At 40.9% G+C, this 21401-nt stretch overlaps 1 protein-coding gene across 3 annotated transcripts in view; it reads left to right on the top strand.

The window, feature by feature from the left end:
* CDKL3 (cyclin dependent kinase like 3) overlaps nt 1-21401 on the top strand; it is a 70500-nt gene that overhangs the window by 13906 nt on the left and 35193 nt on the right. For all 3 annotated transcript variants that reach the window (XM_030927436.1, XM_030927437.1, XM_010359947.2), the window contains one exon: nt 2531-2709. In XM_030927436.1, coding sequence (XP_030783296.1) covers nt 2531-2709 — 179 coding nt within the window. The remainder of the gene's footprint in view (nt 1-2530; nt 2710-21401) is intronic.

The raw sequence follows: 21401 nt of genomic DNA, 5'->3' as shown, positions 1-21401 counted from the left end.
CATCAAACAAAAAAGTATGCATATCCAAGGAAACAATCAATAGAGAGAAGAGAGAACCCACAGAATTAGAGAAAACACTTGCAAACCATACATCTAATAAGAGGTTAATATCTGGAATATATAAGGAACTCAAATAAATCAATAGTAAGAAAACAAATAACGTGATTAAAAATTGGGCAAAGGACCAGGTGCAGTGGCTCATGCCTATAATCCCAGCACTTTGAGAGGCCAAGGTGGAAGGATAGTTTGAGTCCAGGAGTTCAAGACCAGCCCAGCAACATGGTGAAACCCTGTGTCTTTAAAAAATAAAAATAAAAAATGGGCAAAGGAGTCTGGGTGCAGTGGCTCACACCTGTAATCCCAGCATTTTGGGAGGCTGTGGCAGGCAAATCACTTGAGATGAGGAGTTCGAGACCAGCCTGGATAACCTGGTGAAACCCCATCTCCACTAAAAATACAAAAATTAGCCAGGCATGGTGGCGTGTCCCTGTAATCCCAGCTACATAGGAGGCTGAGGTAGGAGAATTGCTTGAACCTAGGAGGCAGAGGTTGCAGTGAGGCAAGATCATGCCAGTGCACTCTAGCCTGGGTGACAGAGCAAGACTCCGTCTAAAAAAAAAAGAAAAGAAAAAAAAATCAACCTAAGTGTCCATTAAGGATGAATGCATAAAGAAAATGCGGTATGTATACATGATGGAGCACTATTCAGCCATAAAAATAGAAGGAAATCCTGTCATTTGTGATGATGTGGATGAACCTGGAGGACGTTATGGTAAGTGGAATAAGTCACGCACAGGACAAATACCGCGTGATCTCAATTACATACAGAATCTATAAAAGTGCAACTCTTAGAAGTAGAGAGTAGAATGGTAGTTACCACGGGCTAGAGTGGGGGTAGCTGGGGAGATATTGGTCAAGGGATACAAAAATTCAGTCAGAAAGAAGGAGTAAGTTCAAGAGATCTATTATACAAAATGGTAGCTAGTTAATAACAATGATTGTATTCTTGAAAATTGCTGAGAGTAAAATTTAAGTGTTCTCACCCCAAAAAAATAAGTGTGTGAGGTAATGTTAATTAGCTTGATTTAGCTAATTTTACAATGTATACATATTTCAAAACAGCATGTACATAATATGTACAATTTTAATTTATCAATTAAAATTAACAAAATGTTAAAAAATAATTCAGGCCTGGTGTGGTGGCTCACACCTACAATCCTAGTGCTTTGGAAGGCTGAGGTGGGAAGATCACTTCAGCCCAGCACTCATGATCCGCCTGGGCAACATAACCAGACCCTGTCTCTACAAAAAAAAATGTTTAGCCAGTAGTCCCAATACTGTAGGCTGTAGGACTACAGGCACGCGCTTATAGTCCTAGCTACTCAGGAGGTTGAGGTGGTAGGATTGTCTCAGGTGGTAGGCTCCTCGCTTGAGCCCAGGAGTTTGAGGCTGCAGTGAGCTTCGATTGTGCCTTTGCACTCTGGTCTGGGCAATGGAGCAAGACCCTATCTCTTTAAAAAATAATTTCTTAAAAAGAGTTTATCAGATTCAGATGGAGCAGCCAGTAGGTGGGGAGAAGCCCAAGAGTGTTGTCCCTATAACAAAGTGACAAAAGTGGCTCCCGCACCCCCCAAAAAAGAGTGTACGTGAGATTGACCAGGAAACTCAAGTTTCCTGATCAATATATATCAATATATGAAGAGAGGAAAGCCTAAGACAAGGATCCTATGTTTTAGAAACAGACAGAGAAAGAGTAGCTGCCAGGTAGATAGGAGGAGATTGGGAACATTTTAGGTCTGAGAAACCAGGAATGGAGGAATAGTTGGCATTGTTTTTATGCTAAGAAACCAAGTAAATATGGGTGGAGAGGTGGCTATTGGATGTAGGAAAAATGTAGATGACTTTGGCTAGAGAAGTTTAATGCAATATAGGAGCAAAAGAGAAGGTTAATTATCTTGAGTGACTGGGTCAGAAAGTGAAGACTGAGTACAGATAATGTCTTCAAGAGGTTTAGCTGTGAAGGACATGAAAGGGCTGGAACTGGAGTGTGACATAGAGTTAAAGGAAAGTAAAATTTCAATAAGTTCTTTTCCTTTCTTTTCTTTTCTTTTTTTTTTTTTCTTTTTCTTTTTTTTTTTTTTTTTTTTTTTGAGACAGGGTCTCACCCTGTTACACAAGCTGGTCTCAAACTCCTGGCCTCAAGTGATCCTCCTGCCTTGGCCTCCCAAGGTACTAGGTTTACAGGCATGAGCCACCACTCCCAGCCTCATTAAGTTCTTTTGGTTTTTCTTACACGAATGTGATTTGCCTTTTTAGTATTATGTCTGTTTTCTTAGCTTCATTTTATTTTGAGGTGGTGGATGGAGCAAGAATTGAAAACATGTAACTATATTTGCATTGTATAATTAATCCTTTGCATGTGGTAAGGAAATAGCTTTACTATCTTAATTAGCTAGATTTTCTCAGTATAATTTTTGAGAGGTTCTGGATAATGAAATCTCAATGTATTTTGTATTCTGTTTGTTTTTAGATCATTCATCGCGATATAAAACCTGAGAATATTTTAGTATCCCAGTCAGGAATTACTAAGCTCTGTGATTTTGGTTTTGCACGAACACTAGCAGCTCCTGGGGACATTTATACGGACTATGTGGCCACACGCTGGTATAGAGCTCCAGAATTAGTATTGAAAGATACTTCTTATGGAAAGTATGTATATTTTGGAATCCTGTCAGCCTTTCTTAGGTATCTTTCTTTTTTTTGTTTTTTGAGACAGAGTGTTGCTCTGTCGCCCAGGCCAGAGCGCAGTGGTGCAATCTCAGCTCACTGCAACCTCCGCCTCCCAGGTTCAAGCAATTCTCCTATTTCAGCCTCCCGAGTAGCTGGGACTACAGGTGCACGCCACCACTCCTGGCTAATTTTTGTATTTTTAGTAGAGACGGGGTTTCACAATATTGGTCAGGCTGGTTTCGAACTCCTGACCTCAGGTGATCTACCCGCCTCCGCCTCCCAAAGTGCTAGGATTACAGGTGTGAGTCACCGTGCCCAGCCTCCTAGGTATCTCTTTGATCCCTTGGTATATTCTTGTATATCTGTCATCCCTAATACTGACACACTCTGCCCTCTGCATCTAGGTTGGGGCTAAGAAGAGGGACACCTTTAAAGGTAACATAACAGATTCTTTAGGTACCTGCATTGCTGGCTACTGCTACTGCTGCGCTCTCTCAGCTTTCACAGGTTGAATGGACACAGCCCCAGAAGACCTATGCAGACATCCCTCAGAGTGTATCTATATTTGCTTTAAGCTGTGCCATGCCCTCAGCAGAGTTCCCTCTTCTGTTTATCTTTAGCCTCTACATTCTGCAAATATTTGAAATCATTTATCTTACTCTGCCAGTGTTGCAGTAGGAACTGCCGAGTTTCCCATTTCCTCAAAAAATGGTACCCTCTTTGTGAATACTGGCAAATAATTTTAAATTGTACTGTTTTAGGTGCAAAAATTAGCCAGGTGTGGTGGCGTGTGCCTGTAGTCCCAGCTACTTGGGAGGCTGAAATAGGAGAATTGCCTCAAAAGTAGCATGATCTCGGTCTAACATAAAACAGCAGCCTAAAATATAAATAATCAATTTTGAACATAAAGAGATAAAAGTATGTAATTTAATACCTGATTTAATAGAATACATGGAGGAGAATAATTCTCATGTGCTTTTCCTAGAAATTATTATTCTGTTATAATAATATGTAATATTAATGAGTACTTACTTTTTGCCAGGAACAGTTCTAAATGCTTTATATACATCAAATAATTTAATCTTTACAACAACCCTGTGATGAAGTTGCTACTATTAGCATTCTCATTTTAAATAGTAGAACACTAAGGCACAGAGGTAAAGTAATTTGCCTGAAATCACATAGCTGCTTAATAGCAGAACTGAACCAGGATTCTAACCGAGGTGGTCTGGATTCACAGTCCATTCCCCTGGGTACCTTTTCAACTGTACCTACCGTTGATGCCCTGTACAGACTGTCTCTGTACCTCAGTTACTTCATCTATAAAATGGAAATAATAATAGGACTCACTTCGTAGGTTTGTGGTGAGGACTAAATGATTTGATATATGCTCAATAAATATTATCTACTCTTACTCAAAGTCCTCAAAAATTTTTTCTTCATTTCTTTTTTGCCTCTGGGCATAATGTAGCCTGCGTAAGATCTCTCTGTCTCAGTTTTACCCTCTTTTCATGATGTAGCTTAAATTCCTTTTCTGATATACTCCCTAGCCCCCCAATCCTATTCTACATCTTTTAGTACATTATCTGTAAATTTTGTGTCAGTTAATATTTAACATGGGCTAGTTCTTTCTCTAGCTCTTTTTTTTTTAACCTCTCACTAAAAGTTAAGTTCCTTTAGGATAGGCATAATCTCTTATACATAACCAAACTTGGTGCCTGGCCCACAGTAAGATTGGATTCTAGGAGACTTCACATTACATTTGAAACAAATTTGCTAGTGAGTCTGTTTTGATAACTTTTTTATTGTAAAAGAAAACACAGACACAGAATATCTCACATAACAAATGGATAGCTCCACCACCAGATCAAAAAATAGGATTTTGCCCGCCACCCCAGAAAACCCTTTGTGTGCCCTACTGCATTTGTAACATGCTCCTTTCCCAACAAAGCAACCACGATACTGATTTTTATTGCAATCATTTCATTGCATTTTTTAAAATAATAGAGATAGGTCTCGCTGTGTTGCTCAGGCTTGTCTCAAACTCCTGCCTTCAAGTGGTCCTCTTGCCTCAGCGTCCCAAAGTGCTGGGATTACAGGTGTGAGCCACCAGGCCTGGCCATTTCCTTGCATTTTAAAGATAGTTTTATCACCCAAATGCGCATCCATTTAGTTTAGGCTTTTTTGAGATATGATTCATATATCATACAAGTCACCCATTTAAAATGTACAATTAGGTGGTTTACAGTATATTCACAGAGTTGTACAACCGTAACCATGGTAATTTTAGAACATATTTATCACCCCAAAACGAAACCCTGTACCCATTTTAACTCTGTATTTCCTCCCAACCCTTCCAGGCCTAGATAAACTCCTATCTGCTTTCATTCTCTATGGATTTGCCTATTCTGGACATTTCATATAAGTAGAATTATATAATATATGGTCCTTTGGGACTAGCTCTTTTCACTTAACATAGCATGTATTAGTACTTCATTTCTTTTTTAAAATTTTTTTTAACAGAGATGGGGTTTTGCCATTTGGTCTCGAACTCCTGACCTCAAGTGATCTGCTCACCTCGGCCTCCCAAAATGCTGGGATTACAGGCCTGTAGTGCAGTGGCGCGATCTCGGCTCACTGCAACCTCCGCCTCCTGGGTTCACACCATTCTCCTGCCTCAGCCTCCCAAGTAGCTGGGACTACAGGCGCCCGCCACCACGCCTGGCTAACTTTTTGTATTTTTTTTTTTTTTTTTTTTTTTGAGACGGAGTCTCGCTCTGTCGCCCAGGCTGGAGTACAGTGGCCGGATCTCAGCTCACTGCAAGCTCCGCCTCCCGGGTTTATGCCATTCTCCTGCCTCAGCCTCCCGAGTAGCTGGGACTACAGGCGCCTGCCACCTCGCCCGGCTAGTTTTGTGTATTTTTTAGTAGAGACGGGGTTTCACCGTGTTAGCCAGGATGGTCTCGATCTCCTGACCTCGTGATCCGCCTGTCTCGGCCTCCCAAAGTGCTGGTATTACAGGCATGAGCCACTGCGCCCAGCCCACTTTATTTATTTTGATGGCTGAATAATATTCCACTGAATGGTTAGAGCTCTTTTTATTTACCCATTCATCAGTTGATGGACATTTGGGTTGTTTTTACTTTTTAGCTATTATGGGTAATGCTGCTATGAGCGTTTGTGTACTTGTTTTTGTATGGACATATGTTTTCTTTTTTTTATTATTATACTTTAAGTTCTAGGGTACACGTGCACAACATGCAGGTTTGTTACATATGTATACTTGTGCCATGTTGGTGTGCTGCACCCATCAACTCGTCATTTACATCAGGTATAACTCCCAGTGCCATCCCTCCCCCCTCCCTCCTCCCCATAATAGGCCCCGGTGTGTGATGTTCCCCTTCCAGAGTCCAAGTGATCTCATTGTTCAATTCCCACCTATGAGTGAGAACATGCAGTGTTTGGTTTTCTGTTCTTGTGATAGTTTGCTGAGAATGATGGTTTCCAGCTTCATCCATGTCCCTACAAAGGACACAAACTCATCCATTTTTATGGCTGCATAGTATTCCATGGTGTATATGTGCCACATTTTCTTAATCCAGTCTGTCACTGATGGACGTTTAGGTTGATTCCAAGTCTTTGCTATTGTGAATAGTGCCGCAATAAACATACGTGTGCATGTGTCTTTATAGCAGCATGATTTATAATCCTTTGGATATATACCCAGTAATGGGATGGCTGGGTCATGTTTTCATTTCTTTTGGGTATATACTTAGGAGTTAGAATTGTGGGTCATATGGTAACTTTATGTTTAGTCTTTGAAGAATTGCCAGATTGTTTTCCATAGTGTTTGTACCATTTTACATTCCCACTAGCTGAGTGTGAGGGTTTCAGTGTCTCCATGTCTTTGCTAGCACTTAACTGTTATGTTCTTTTGTTTAATAGCCATCCTAGCCTTTTTTTTTTTAAGTAAACTTTATTTTGGGATAATTTAAGATTTACAGAAAAGTTGCAAAGATAGTATAGAGAGTTTCCACATAGTCCTCACCCAGTTTCTGTTTACCCTAATATTATCATATTTCATTACTGTAGAAGTTTATCGTCTCTTTTTAATTTATTACTTGAATACTTTCCCCCTTGGTTACCTAATGGTATAGTTCATATAGAGAAACTGGGTAAATGCTTGATTTATTTATCAATTTTAAAGATGAATTGGCTCCAAAAGGTGACTTCCAAAGGCAACTCATTAATTTTTTTAGAAATATCATTATGAACTCATGGACTTAAACATATTTAATGGGTTTCAATGCATTGCAATTATTGGGGCAAAAAGATAATACCTTTTCCCGGCTGGGCAAGGTGGTTCATGCTTGTAATCCCAGAACTTTTGGGAGGCCGAGGTGGGCGGATCACCTGAGGTCAGGAGTTCAAGACCAGCCTGACCAACATGTAGAAACTCCATCTCTACTTAAAATACAAAACTAGCCGGGTGTGGTGGTGCATGCCTGTAATCCCACCTACTGAAGAGACTGAGGCAGGAAAATTGCTTGAACCTGGGAGGCGGAGATTGCGGTGAGCCGAGATCGCACCACTGCACTCCAGCCTAGGCAACAAGAGTGAAACTCTGTCTCAAAAAAAATAAATAAATAAAGATAATACCTTTTCCCTACCTGTAACAAGAATCACAGCCAATACCCTTATAACAAAAGATGAGTTAGCAAGAGAAAAGCATGACAAATTTAACAAAGCTGTATGTGACATGGAAGCCTTCATAAATGAAAACCCAAAGACCCAGGGAGAACACAGTCTGATTTTATGCTAAGTTTGCTGAAAGGAGTGAATAGTTGTAGAGAAACATGATTGAGCAAAAGGAGTATGATCTAATGGTAATAAACCCAGCAAGGCCTGTTTGTCCAGATTCTTCTTGGCCTCTCTGTTTTGCATTCCTTCCTTCCAGGTTTGGGCAGGACTTCTCTGGAATGAGGGTCTTATGACTTACTTTCAAGGGAGGTGGATCAGAGAGTGACCATTCTATGTTTTATGGCTTGCTTTGGGGAAGAGAAATTCTAGTTGCTCAGGAGGTGGGCAGGTGGAAGAGGACTCCTGGTTTCTATGGTACACCTTCGGGGAGAAAGGAGGGCAGGAGAAGGTCAGAGAGATTTTGTTTCTGAGGCCTTTCTAATCTCCTTCAGTTCAAAGTATGTATCATGCCAAAGCACCATACTTTCGGGTATCATAGTCTAAGCCTGGACACAATTATTATTATTACTGATGTTCAAAATCAATGGGTGCTGTCAGGCCTCTGAGCCCAAGCTAAGCCATCATATCCCCTGTGACCTGCATGTGTACATCCAAATGGCCTGAAGTAACTGAAGAATCATAAAAGAAGTGAAATTGGCCTGTTCCTGCCTTAACTGATGACATTACCTTGTGAAATTCCTTTTCCTGGCTCATCCTGGTTCAAAAGCTCCCCCACTGAGCACCTTGTGTCCCCTGCCCCTGCCTGCCAGAGAACAACCCCCTTTGACTGTGATTTTCCACCACCTACCCAAATACTATAAAACGGCCCCACCCCATCACCCTTCGTTGACTCCCTTTTTGGACTCAGCCCGCCTGCACCCCAGGTGAAATAAACAGCCTTGTTGCTCACACAAAGCCTGTTTGGTGGTCTCTTCACACGGACATGAGTGAAGGGTGCCTTTTCAAGGTGACTTTCCAAGTCCTTTTAACAGGACCTAGTATGTAGTCTCTGATACTTCCCTTGTGACCTGACTGACAAGATAGCAGTCCAGGCTCATTTTTTACATGTTTTTGCCCCAGACCTGGTATCAGCCATATTATATCATTTTTAAAAATCGCATTATTGAGATATGTTTATATAATATGATTCATCCATTTGAAGTAAATTTCAGTGGTTTTTAGTATATTCACAGATATGTACAACCATCACCACAGTCAATTTTCATCATCACCTCAGCAAAAACCCCATACCCTTTATCTATGACACCCCTACACCTCTGAACTCTCTCCCTAACCCCAAGCAATTACTACTGTCTTCTCTATCTTTATATATTTTTATTTTTATTTTTGTTTTTTGAGACAGAGTCTCTCTTTGTCACCCAGGCTGGAGTGCAGTGGTACGATCTCGGCTCACTGCAACCTCCACCTCCCGGGTTCAAGCAATTCTCCTGCCTCAGCCTTCTGAGTAATTGGGACTACAGGTGCACGCCACCATGCCCAGCTAAGTTTTTTTTTGTATTTTCGTAGAGATGGGGTTTCACCGTGTTGGTCAGGCTGGTCTCAAACTCCTGACCTCGTGATCGACCTGCCCCAGCCTCCCAAATTACTGAGATTACAGATGCAAGCCACTGTGCCCGGCCTATGGCTGGCTAATTTTTAATTTTTTCTTTTGTAGAGACAGGGTCTCGCTATGTTGACTAGGCTGATTTTGAATTCCTGGGCTTAAGCGATCCTCCTGCCTCAGCCTCCCAAAGTGTTAGGGTGATAGGTGTGAGCCACCACGCTGAAGCCTGACTTTTTTATTCTAGCTACTCTAATGGGTGTGAAGTGGTATCTCATTGTGGGTTTGCTTTACATTTCCCTAATGTCTAATGAGGTTGAATGTCTTTTTTTGTGTGTGCTTATTGGCCATTTGTATATTGTCCTTGGAGAAATATCTGTTCAGATCCTTTGTCTATTTTTAAAATGAGTTTTTTTTTTTTTATTATTGAGTTGTAAGAATTTTCTACATGTCCCAGATACAAATTCCTTATCAGATATGTGATTTGCAAATATGTTCTTCCATGTTATGAATTGTGTCTTCACTTTCTTGATTATGTCTTTTTTTTTTTTTTTGAGATGGAGTCTCACTCTGTTGCCCAGGCTGGAGTGCAGTGGCGTGATCTCAGCTCACTGCAAGCTCCGTCTCCCAGATTCATGCCATTCTTCTGCCTCAGCCTCCCGAGTAGCTGGGACTACAGGCGCCCGCCACCATGCCCAGCTATTTTTTTTTGTAATTTTAGTAGAGATGGGGTTTCACCGTGTTAGCCAGGACGGTCTCGATCTCCTGACCTCGTGATCCGCCAGCCTCGGCCTCCCAAAGTTCTGGGATTACAGGCATGAGCCACTGCACCCAGCCAATTATGTCTTTTGTTTTTCAAATGTTTTTAATTTTGAGAAGTCCAATTTATCTGTTTCTTCTGTTGCCTATGCTTTTGGTATCATATTTCAAAATTGTTTGCCAAATACAGGATTATGAAGATTTACAGTTACATTTTCTTCTAAGAGTTACGACTTTAGCTCTTACATTTAAGTCTGATCCATTTGAGTTAATTTTTGTATATACTATAAGGTAAGAGTCCAAGTTCATTCTTTTGCATGTGGCTATCCAGTTGTTGTCCCAGCACCATTTGTTGAAAATATTGTTCTTTCCCTATTATGGTGTTGGGCCCTTTTTGGAATTCAGTTGACCATAGTTGTAAGTGTAACTGTTCAAGGGGTTCACCTTGCCCGCTGTCTAGACAGAGCCGATTCAAGACGGGAATTGTAATACAGATAGAATACCTTATGCAGAGCCGGCTGTGCAGGAGACTGGAGTTTTATTATTACTCAAATCAGTCTCCTTGGGCATTCAGGGAGCAGAGTTTTTAAGGGCAACTTGGTGGGTAGGGGGAGGCCAGTAAGCTGGGAGTTCTGATTGGTCAGGTTTAAAATCACAGGGAGTCAAAACTGTCTTGTTGCACTGAGTCAGTTCCCCAGGTCAGGGTTGGCCATGAGATCAGATGAGCCAGTTTAGCAGTGTAAGTGGTGCCAGCTGATCCATCAAATGCAGGGTTTGCAAAATATCTCAAGCACTGATCTTAGGAGCAGTTTATGGAGGGTCAGAATCTTGTAGCTTCCAGCTACATGACTCCTAAACCATGATTTCTGATCTTGTGGCTAATGTTAGTCCTACAAAGGCAATCTGGTCCTCAGGCAAGAAGGAAGTCTGCTTTGGGAAAGGGTTATTACTATCTTTGTCTTTTTTTTTTTTTTTTTTTGAGACGGAGTCTCGCTCTGTCGCCCGAGCTAGAGTGCAGTGGCCGGATCTCAGCTCACTGCAATCTCAGCTCACTGCAAGCTCCGCCTCCCGGGTTCACGCCATTCTCCTGCCTCAGCCTCCCGAGTAGCTGGGACTACAGGCGCCCGCCATCTCGCCCGGCTAGTTTTTTGTACTTTTTAGTAGAGACGGGGTTTCACCGTGTTAGCCAGGATGGTCTCGATCTCCTGACCTTGTGATCCGCCCGTCTCGGCCTCCCAAAGTGCTGGGATTACAGGCTTGAGCCACCGCGCCCGGCCTACTATTGTCTTAAACTACAAACTATAAACGAAGTTTCTCCCGAAGTTAGTCCAGCCTACGCCCAGGAATGAGCAAGGACAGCTTGGAGGTTAGAAGCAAGATGGTCAGTTAAGTTAGATCTCCTTCACTGTCTCAGTCATAATTTTGCAAAGGTGGTTTCATAAGGGCTTATTTCTAGAATCTCGGTTCTGTTCCATTGATCTGTAAGGCTGTCCTTTTTCCAGCAACGCACTTTCTTTCCTTTTTTCTTTTCTTTTTTTTTTTTTTGACAAGATCTCACTCTGTTGCCCAGGGTGGAGCACGGTGGCATGGTCTCGGCTAACAGCAACCTTCACCTTCCAGGCTCAAGCAATCCTCCCACCTCAGCCTCCTGAGTAGTTGGGACTACAGGAGTGCACACCAAACCTGCCTAATGTTTAAATTTTTTGTTGACACAGGATTTCACCATGTTACCTCAGCTGGTCTTGAATGGCTGGGCTCAAGCAATCTGCCTGCCTCGGACTCCCAAAGTGTTGGGATTATGGGCATGAGCCACCACCACACCCAGCTGACACACTGTCTTAATAACTATTGCTTTGTAGTAAGTTTGAAATCAGGAAGTGTGAGTCTTTCTACTTTATTTACTTTTCCAAGATTGTTTTGGCTATTCTAGGTCCCTTCCAATTCCATATGATTTTTAAGATCAGGTTCTCAATTTTTGCAGAAAAGACATCTGATATTCTGATATGGATTACACTGTATCTGTGGATTAGTTTGGAGGTATTGCTGTCTTAAAAATGTTAACTCTTATTCTAATCTGTGAGTTTAGAATGTTTTGCCATTTATTTAGATCTTCCATAATTTTTTCAACAATGTTTTGTAGTTTTCAAAGCATGCATTTTGCACTTGTTTTGTAAAATTTATTCTTAAGTATCTTATTCTTTTTGATGCTATCATGAATGGAGTTTTCTTAATTTCATTTCAAATTGTTCATTGCACGGGCATAAAAATACAACTTATTTTTGTATACTGAGTTCATATTGAAGTGGTGTCATTGTCTGGGGTAAATACCTGGGGTTCATCATCTCGTGCCAAGGAGATAAAGGACATGGACATGCACAAGGAGTGAGTTTAGGAGCAGAGGTTTAATAGGCAAAAGAAAGAGAAAGGAGAACAACTCTCTCCCTGGTGAGAAAGAGGGGCCTCCTAAAGGAAAATCTGGCCTGCGGCAGACTGCATGAGATTTTATAGGCAGACTTGAGGAGGTGGTGTCTGATTTACGTAGGACTCACAGATTGGTTTGGCCAGGTGTGACAGTTACATAAGCAAGGGGAAGGCTGGTTGCCGCACTCTAATCTTATTATGCAAATTGAATCTTTGCCTGGCTGGGGCCATATTGTCTTCTCCTTACTGTACACGTGGTTTGGCAAAGAGAAGAGAAGATGGAACCACCATTTTGAACATGCCTAGTCCCAGGTAGCCTTTCCTGTTGGCGTAACTGCTGGCATTCACCTTTGCAAGCTTCCAGCTTGCGTGTCTGTGTCTGCAGCATGATTTTACAGGCTGCTTTTTGTTAGAAAAGAAAATGATTTGGGGCTGCTTTTCATTAAAAGGAAAACCTTACTGAGGATCCCGTACCCTCACTGCCTGCCTAAATAATTTATTCTTATATCATTATCATACAACCTTGCTGAACTTGTTTATTGGTTCTTATAGTTGTTTAGTGGATTCCTTAGGATTTTCTGCGTAGAAGATCATGTCGTCTGTGAGTAGATATAGTTTTACTTTTTTGCTGGTCTGGATGCCTTTTATTTCTTTTTCCTGTCTAATTATGCTGACTAGAATCTCCAGTGCAATGTTGAATAGAAGTGGCAAGAGCAGACATCCTTGTCTTGTTCCTAATCTTATGGGGAAATCATTCAGTCTAAGTATGGTATTAGATATGGATTTTTCATAGATGCCTTTTATTAGGTTGAGGAAGTTTCCTTTTATTCTTAGTTTGTTGAGTGTTTTTATCATGAAGGGGTGTTGGATTTTATCAAACGTTTTTTCTTTGTCTATTGAAATGATCAAACTGAGAATTTTTTTTGGTTTTTATTCTATTGATGTATTATATTACATTTATTGGTTTTTGGATATTGAACCAACCTTGTGTTCCTGGAATAAATCCCAATTGGTCACAGTGCATAATTCTTTTTATATGATGCTGGATTCAGTTTGCTAGTATTTTGTTGAGAATTTTGTGTTCACATTCATAAAAGATATTTGTAGTTTTCTTTTCTACTGGTTTGGGTATCAGGGAAATACTGGTTTTAAAAAATGAGATAGGATATGTCCCTTCTGTTTTTTGAAAGAGTTTGTGAAGACTTGGTATTAATTCTTTAAATGATAGAATTCAGTAGTGACATCATCTAGGCCTAGGCTTTTCTTTGCGGGTAGTTTTTTCAAAAAATCACGAATTTAGTCTTTTCACTTGTTAAAAGTTTATTGAGGCTGGGCGCGGTGGCTCAAGCCTGTAATCCCAGCACTTTGGGAGGCCGAGATGGGCGGATCACGAGGTCAGGTGATTGAGACCATCCTGGCTAACACGGTGAAACCCCGTCTCTACTAAAAAATACAAAATAGCCAGGCAAGGTGGCGGGCGTCTGTAGTCCCAGCTGCTCAGGAGGCTGAGGCAGGAGAATGGCGTAAACCCAGGAGGTGGAGCTTGCAGTGAGCTGAGATCCGGCCACTGCACTCCAGCCTGGGCGACAGAGCGAGACTCCGTCTCCAAAAAAAAAAAAAGTTTATTGAGATTTTCTATTTTTTCTTGAGCCAGTTTCAGTAGTTTGTGTTTTTCTTGGAAACTATTCATTTAATCTAAGTTATCTAATCTGTTGGCAAACAATTATTTATTCCTTTATAATCGTTTTAATTTCTGTAAAGTCAGTAGTAATGTCACCTCTTTCATTTCTGATTCTAATAATTTGAGGTTTCTCTCTTTTGTTCTTGGTCATTCTAACTAAATGTTTTTCAGTTTTGTTGATTTATGAAAAAATAGCTTTTGGTTTCATTGATTTTCTCTTTCTCTATTTAATGAACTTTTACTTTTTAAATGTTTCCTTCTTTTTGCTTGCGTGGTTTAGTTTGCCCTTCTTTTTCCAGTGTCTTAAGGTGGAAGGTTACTGATTTGATATCTTTCTTCATGTAGACATTACAGCTATACATTTCTCTCTCTGCTGTACTGCATCCCACAAATGCTGGTATGTTGTGTCTTCATTTTCGTTAGTCTCAAAGGATTTTCTTTCTTTTCTTTTTTTTTGAGACAGGATCTTGCTCTGTTGCTCAGGTTGGAGGGCAGTGGTATGATCTTGAATCACTGCAGCCTTGACTTCCCCAGCTTAAGTGATCCTCCCACCTCAGCCTCCCAAGTAGCACACACACAGGTGTGTGCCCTCATGCTTGGCTAATTTTGTTCATTTTTTTGGAGAGACAAGATCTCACTACATTACCCAGGCTGTTCTCAAACTCCTATACTCAAGTGATCCTCCTACCTCTGCCTCCCATAGTGTTGAGATTAAAGGCATGAGCGACCACGTCCAGGCTCAAAGTATTTTCTGATTTCTCTTTTGATTTCACCTTGTACCCATTGGTTATGTTGTCGAATGTAGTTTAATTTCCATATATTTGTAAATTTCCAACATTTTTCCTGCAATTAATATCTAATTTTATCCCATTGTAATAAGAGAATAGACTTTGTGTAATTTCTGCCCTTTTAAATTTACTGAGGTTTATTTATGGTCCAGCGCATGGGCTATCCTGGAGAATATTCCATGTGACTTGAGAACAATATATAAATGTATATTCTATTGTTGTTCTGTAAAGTGTTCTACAGATAGTTATTAGGTCTAATTTGTTTGTCATGTTGTTCATATTTTCTCTTCTTGATTTTCTAATTGGTTTAGACATGCTTATCATTATTATAGTTTTCTGATAGATTTCCCCCTTTATCATTATGAAATTTACCTCTTCATCTCTAGTAACACTTTTTGGTTAAAAGTCTATTTTATCAGGCCGGGCGCGGTGGCTCAAGCCTGTAATCCCAGCACTTTGGGAGGCCGAGATGGGTGGATCACGAGGTCAGGAGATCGAGACCATCCTGGCTAACACAGTGAAACCCCGTCTCTACGAAAAAAATACAAAAAACTAGCCGGGCGAGGTGGCGGGCGCTTGTAGTCCCAGCTACCCGGGAGGCTGAGGCAGGAGAATGGCGTAAACCCGGGAGGCGGAGCTTGCAGTGAGCTGAGATCTGGCCACTGCACTCCAGCCTGGGCGACAGAGCGAGACTCCGTCTCAAAAAAAAAAAAAAAAAAAAAAGTCTATTTTATCTTATATTAGGGCAGCCTTTTTAGTTTTCTTGTGATTGTTGTTTACATAATATATCTTTTTCACAACCTTTACTTGTAATGTTTGTATATTGAATATAAAGTGTATCTTGCCTAAACAATATATAGTTAGATCATGAGGTTTTTTTTCCCCCCTCCAGACTGACAGTCTCTGCCTTTTGCTGGATTGGTTAATCTGTTAACGTTTAATGCCATTATTATTTTTATTTATTTATTTTTTTGAGACAGTCTCACTCTGTCACCCAGGCTGGAGTGCAGTGGCACAATCTTAGCTCACTACAACTTCTACCTCCCAGGTTCAAGCAGTTCTCCCTTCCTCAGCCCCCTGAGTAGCTGGGATTACAGGGATCCACCACCATGCCTGGCTAATTTTTGTATTTTTAGTAGAGATGGTGTTTCACCATGTTGGCCAGGCTGGTCTCAAATTCCTGACGTCAAGTGATCCACCCACCTAGGCCTCCCAAATCTCTGGGATTACAGGTGCGAGCCACCGCGCTGACCACATTTAATGTCATTATTGACATAGTTGTAATTACATCTGCCATTTTAGGCTTTTGTGTTTGTCTCATGTTGTTTTCTTGTTCCTCCTTTGCTGCATTATTTTGCATTAAATGATTGTTTTCTAATTATTTTAATTTCCTTAATAATTTTTTTTTACTATCTTTGTGTGTGTGTGTGTGTGTGTTTTGAGATGGAGTCTCGCTGTGTCACCCAGGCTGGAGTGTAGCGGGGCAATCTTGGCTCACTGAAACCTCTGCCTCCTGGGTTCAAGCGATTCTCCTGCCTCAGCCTCCTGAGTAGCTGAGATTTCAGGTGTGTGCCACCAAGTCTGGCTGATTTTTGTATTTTTTTTTTTTTTTTTTTAGCCGAGATGGGGTTTCAGCATATTGGCCAGGCTGGTCTCGAACTCCTGGCCTCAAGTGATTCTCCTGCCTCAGCCTCCCAAAGTGCTGGGATTACAGATGTGAGCCACCGCACCTAGCCTTTACTATATTTTTGAGGATTTTTTTTTTCTTTTTACTGGTTGCTCTAAGGTTTACACCTTATCAGAATCAGCTGATAAATTCCTATTTATATTGGTTTAATTCCAGTGATCAGATATAGAAAAGTTATTCCTATGTCGTTCTATTCCCTTTTCCATCTTTGTGTGGTATATTTATTGTACATATTACATCTAATAATTTTACGAACTGTTATTACTTTTTCTTTGTAGTCATTTCTCTAAAACTCAATACAGTTTTGCTTCGTCTCACTTCCTTTTTGATGTCATTGGCAAATATGTTACACATATTACATTTGTAATGTTATAGGGCCGACAATGTATTGCATGCATGTTATTTTTTCCCTAGGTAGAGGCAGTTCTAATGGCTTGCATATTATTTTGTATGAAGTGCCTTCAAAAAGTTCATGGAAATGCATATTATGAAAAAACTATGCATGACTTTAACTTTTTTTTGCACCAAAATAAATTCACACTAACTTGTTATAACATGTCTGGATAGAATCTAGTTTGAGGCATTAAGAAGGATAATACATCAGTTGGAAAAGAGCCTCTATCAAAACAATATGAATTCTGCTAAAATTGAAGCAAGAACAAGCATTAAATTTATGATGAAGCTTGAGTGGGAGAATGGTGAAAGCATTGATGCTTTATGAAAAGTTTTTTTTTCCAATTTTTAATATTTTATAATTTTAATATAGAAACAAGGTCTTGCAGTGTTGGCGAAGCTAGTCTCAAACTCCTGGGCTCAAGCAATCCTCCTGCATCAGCCTCCCAAAGTGCTGGGATTACAGGCTTGGCTTTATGAAAAGTTTATGGAGACAATACCCCAAAGAAACCAGCAGCTTATAAATGGATAACTTGTTTTAAGAAAGGAGAAAATGGCGAGAAAACACCAAGATGGCCAAATAGGAGTAGCTCCAGTCTACAGCTCCCAGCAAGACAGATGCAGAAGATGGGTGATTTCTACATTTCCTATTGAGGCACCTGGTTCATCTCACTGGGACTGGTTGGACAGTGGGTGCAGCCCACTGAGGGCAAGCCAAAGCAGGGAGGGGCATTGCCTCACCCAGGAAGTGCAAGGGGTCGGGGGATTTCCCTTTCCTAGCCAAGGGAAGCCATGAGTGACTGTACCTGGAGGAACGGTACACTCCTACCCAAATACTGTGCTTTCCACATGGTCTTTGGAACTGGCGGACCAGGAGATTCCCTCCCGTGCCTAGCTCGGCAGGTCCCATGGCCATGGAGCCTTGCTTGCTGCTAGTACAGCTGTCCGAGATCGACCTGTGACACTGGAGCTTGGTAGGGGGAGGGGCGTCCACCATTTCTGAGGCTTGAGTAGGCGGTTCTATGCTCACAGTGTAAACAAAGTGTAGGGAAACTCGAACTGGGCAGAGTGCATTGCAGCTCAGCAAGGTCTACTGCCTCTCTAGATTCCACCCCCAGGGGCAGGGCATATCTGAACAAAAGGCAGCAGACAGTTTCTGCAGATTTAAACATCCCTGCCTGACAGCTCTGAAAAGAGCAGTGGTTCTCCCAGCATGGCGTTTGAGCTCTGATAATGGACAGACTGCCTCCTCAAGTGGGTCCCTGACTCCCGTGTAGCCTGACTGGGTGTCACCTCCCAGTAGGGGCCGACAGACACCTCATACAGGCAGGTGCCCCTCTGGGACGAAGCTTCCAGAGGAAGGATCAGGCGGCAATATTTACTGTTCTGCAGCCTCCGCTGGTGATACCTAGGCAAATAGGGTCTGGAGTGGACCTCCAGCAAACTCCAACAGACCTGCAGCTGAGGGGCCTGTCTGTTAGAAGGAAAACTAACAAACAGAAAGGAATAGCATCAACATCAACAAAAATGACATCCACACCAAACCCCCATCCATAGGTCACCAACATCAAAGACCAAAGGTAGATAAAACCACAAAGATGAGGAGAAACCAGAGCAGAAAGGCTGAAAATTCCAAAAACCAGAATGCCTCTTCTCCTCCAAAGGAACACAACTCCTTGCCAGGAAGGGAACAAAACTATACGGAGAATGAGTTTGACAAGTTGACAGAAGTAGGCTGCAGAAGGGCAGTAATAACAAACTTCTCTGAGCTAAAGGAGCATGATCTAACCCATCGCAAGGAAGCTAAAAACTTTGAAAAAAGGTTAGACGAATGGCTAATTAGAATAACCAGTATGGAGAAGAGCTTAAATGACCTGAGAGAGCTGAAAACCACAGTACTAGAACTTCATGAAGCATACACAAGCTTCAGTAGCTGATTCGATCAAGTGGAAGAAAGGATATCAGTGATTGAAGATCAAATTAATGAAATAAAGTGAGGAGACAAGATTAGAGAAAAAAGAGTGAAAAGAAATGAACAAAGCCTCCAAGAAATATGGGACTATGTGAAAAGACCAAATCTACGTTTGATTGGTGTACTTGAAAGTGACAGGGAGAATGGAACCAAGTTAGAAAACACTCTTCAGGATATTATCCAGGAGAACTTCCCCAACCTAGCAAGGCAGGCCAACATTCAAATTTGGAAATACAGAGAACACCACAAAGATACTCCTTGCAAAGAGCAACCCCAAGACACATAATTGTCAGATTCACCAATGTTGAAATGAAGGAAAAAATGTTAAGGGCAGCCAGAGAGAAAGGTTGGGTTACCCACAAAGGGAAGCCTATCAGACTAACAGTGCATCTCTCAGCAGAAACCCTACAAACCAGAAGAGAGTGGCGGCCAATATTCAACATTCTTAGAGAAAAGAATTTTCAACTCAGAATTTCATATCAAGCCAAACTAAGCTTCATAAGTGAAGGAGAAATAAAATCCTTTACAGACAAACAAATGCTGAGAGATTTTGTCACCACCAGGCCTGCCTTACAAGAGCTCCTGAAGGAAGCACTAAACATGTAAAGGAACAACCGGTACCAGCCACTGCAAAAACATGCCAAATTGTAAAGACCATCGATGCTGTGAAGAAACTGCATCAATTAACAGGCGAAATAACCAGCTAGCATCATAATGACAGGATCAAATTCACATATAACATTAACCTTAAATGTAAATGGGCTAAATGCCCCCAATTAAAAAGCAAAGACTGGCCAATTGGGTAAAGAGTCAAGATCCATCAGGGTGCTGTATTCGGGGGACCCATCTCACGTGCAAAGACAAATATAGGCTCAAAATAACAGGATGGAGGAAGATCTACCAAGCAAATGGAAAGCAAAAAAAAAAAAAAAAAAAAAAAAAAAAAAAGCCGGGGTTGAAATCTTGGTCTCTGATAAAACAGACTTTAAACTAGCAAGGATCAAAAGAGACAAAGAAGGCCATTCCGTAATGGTAAAGGGATCAATTCAACAAGAAGAGCTAACTATCCTAAATATATATGCATCCAATACAGGACCACCCAGATTCTTAAAGCAAGTTCTTAGAGACCTACAAAGAGACTTAGACTCCCACACAATAATAATGGGAGACTTTAACGCCCCACTGTCAATATCGGACAGACCAACAAGACAGAAAATTAACAAGGATATCTAGGACTTGAACTCAGCTCTGGACCAAGCAGACCTAATAGACATCTACAGAACTCTCCACCCCAAATCAACAGAATGTACATTCTTCTCAGCACCACATCACATTTATTCTAAAATTGACCACATAATTGGAAGTAAAACACTCCTCAGCAAATGTAAAAGAACAGAAATCATAACAAACTGTCTCTCAGACCACAGTGTAATCAAATTAGAACTCAGGATTAAGAAACTCACTGAAAACTGCACAACTATATGGAAACTGAATAACCTATTCCCGAATGACTACTGGGTAAATAACGAAATGAAGGCAGAAATAAAGATGTTCTTTGAAAACAATGAGAACAAAGACACAACGCCCCAGAATCTCTGGTACACAGCAGAAGCAGTGTATAGAAGGAAATTTATAGCACTAAGTGCCCACAAGAGAAAACAGGAAAGATCTAAAATCAACACCCTAACATCACAGTTAAAAGAACTAGAGAAACAAGAGCAAACAAGTTCAAAAGCTAGCAGAAGGCAAGAAATAACTAAGATCAGAGCAGAACTGAAGGAGACAGAGACACAAAAAGCCCTTCAAAAAAATCAGTGAATCCAGGAGCTGGTTTTTTGAAAAGATGAACAAAATAGGTAAACTGCTAGCAAGATTAATAAAGAAGAAAAGAGAGAAGAATCAAATAGATGCAATAAAAAGTGATAAAGAAGATATCACCACCAATCCCACAGAAATACAAACTGCCATCAGAATACTACAAACACCTCTACGCAAATAAACTAGAAAATGTAGAAGAAATGGATAAATTCCTGGACACATACACTCACCCAAGACTAAACCATGAAGAAATTGAATCTTTGAATAGACCAATAACAGGTTCTGAAATTGAGGCAATAATTAATAGCCTACCAGCCAAAAAAAGTCCAGGACCAGATGGATTCACAGCCAGATTCTACCAGAGGTAGAAAGAGGAGCTAGTATCACTCCTTCTGAAACTATTCCAATCAATAGAAAAAGAGAGAATCCTCCCTAACTCATTTTATGAGGCCAGCATCATCATGATGTGAAAGTCTGGCGGAGACACAACAAAACAGAATTTTAGGCCAGTATCAATGATGAACATTGATGCAAAAATCCCCAATAAAATACTGGCAAACTGAATCCAGCAGCACGTCAAAAAGCTTATCCACCACAGTCAACTCTGCTTCATCGCTGGGATGCAAGGCTGGTTCAACATACGCAAATCAATAAATGTAATCCATCACATAAACAGAACCAACGACAAAAACCACATGATTATCTCAGTAGGTGCAGAAAAGGCCTTTGACAAAATTCAACAGCCTTTCATGCTAAAAACTCAATAAACTAGGTATTGATGGAATGTATCTCAAAATAATAAGAGCTATTTATGACAAACCCACAGCCAATATCATACTGAATAGGCAAAA

This window comes from Rhinopithecus roxellana, chromosome 3, assembly GCF_007565055.1.
Source record: "Rhinopithecus roxellana isolate Shanxi Qingling chromosome 3, ASM756505v1, whole genome shotgun sequence".
NCBI classification, from domain to species: domain Eukaryota; kingdom Metazoa; phylum Chordata; class Mammalia; order Primates; family Cercopithecidae; genus Rhinopithecus; species Rhinopithecus roxellana.
The sequence above is the reverse complement of the archived record's forward strand: the minus strand, read 5'-3'. Positions and strand labels throughout refer to the sequence as shown.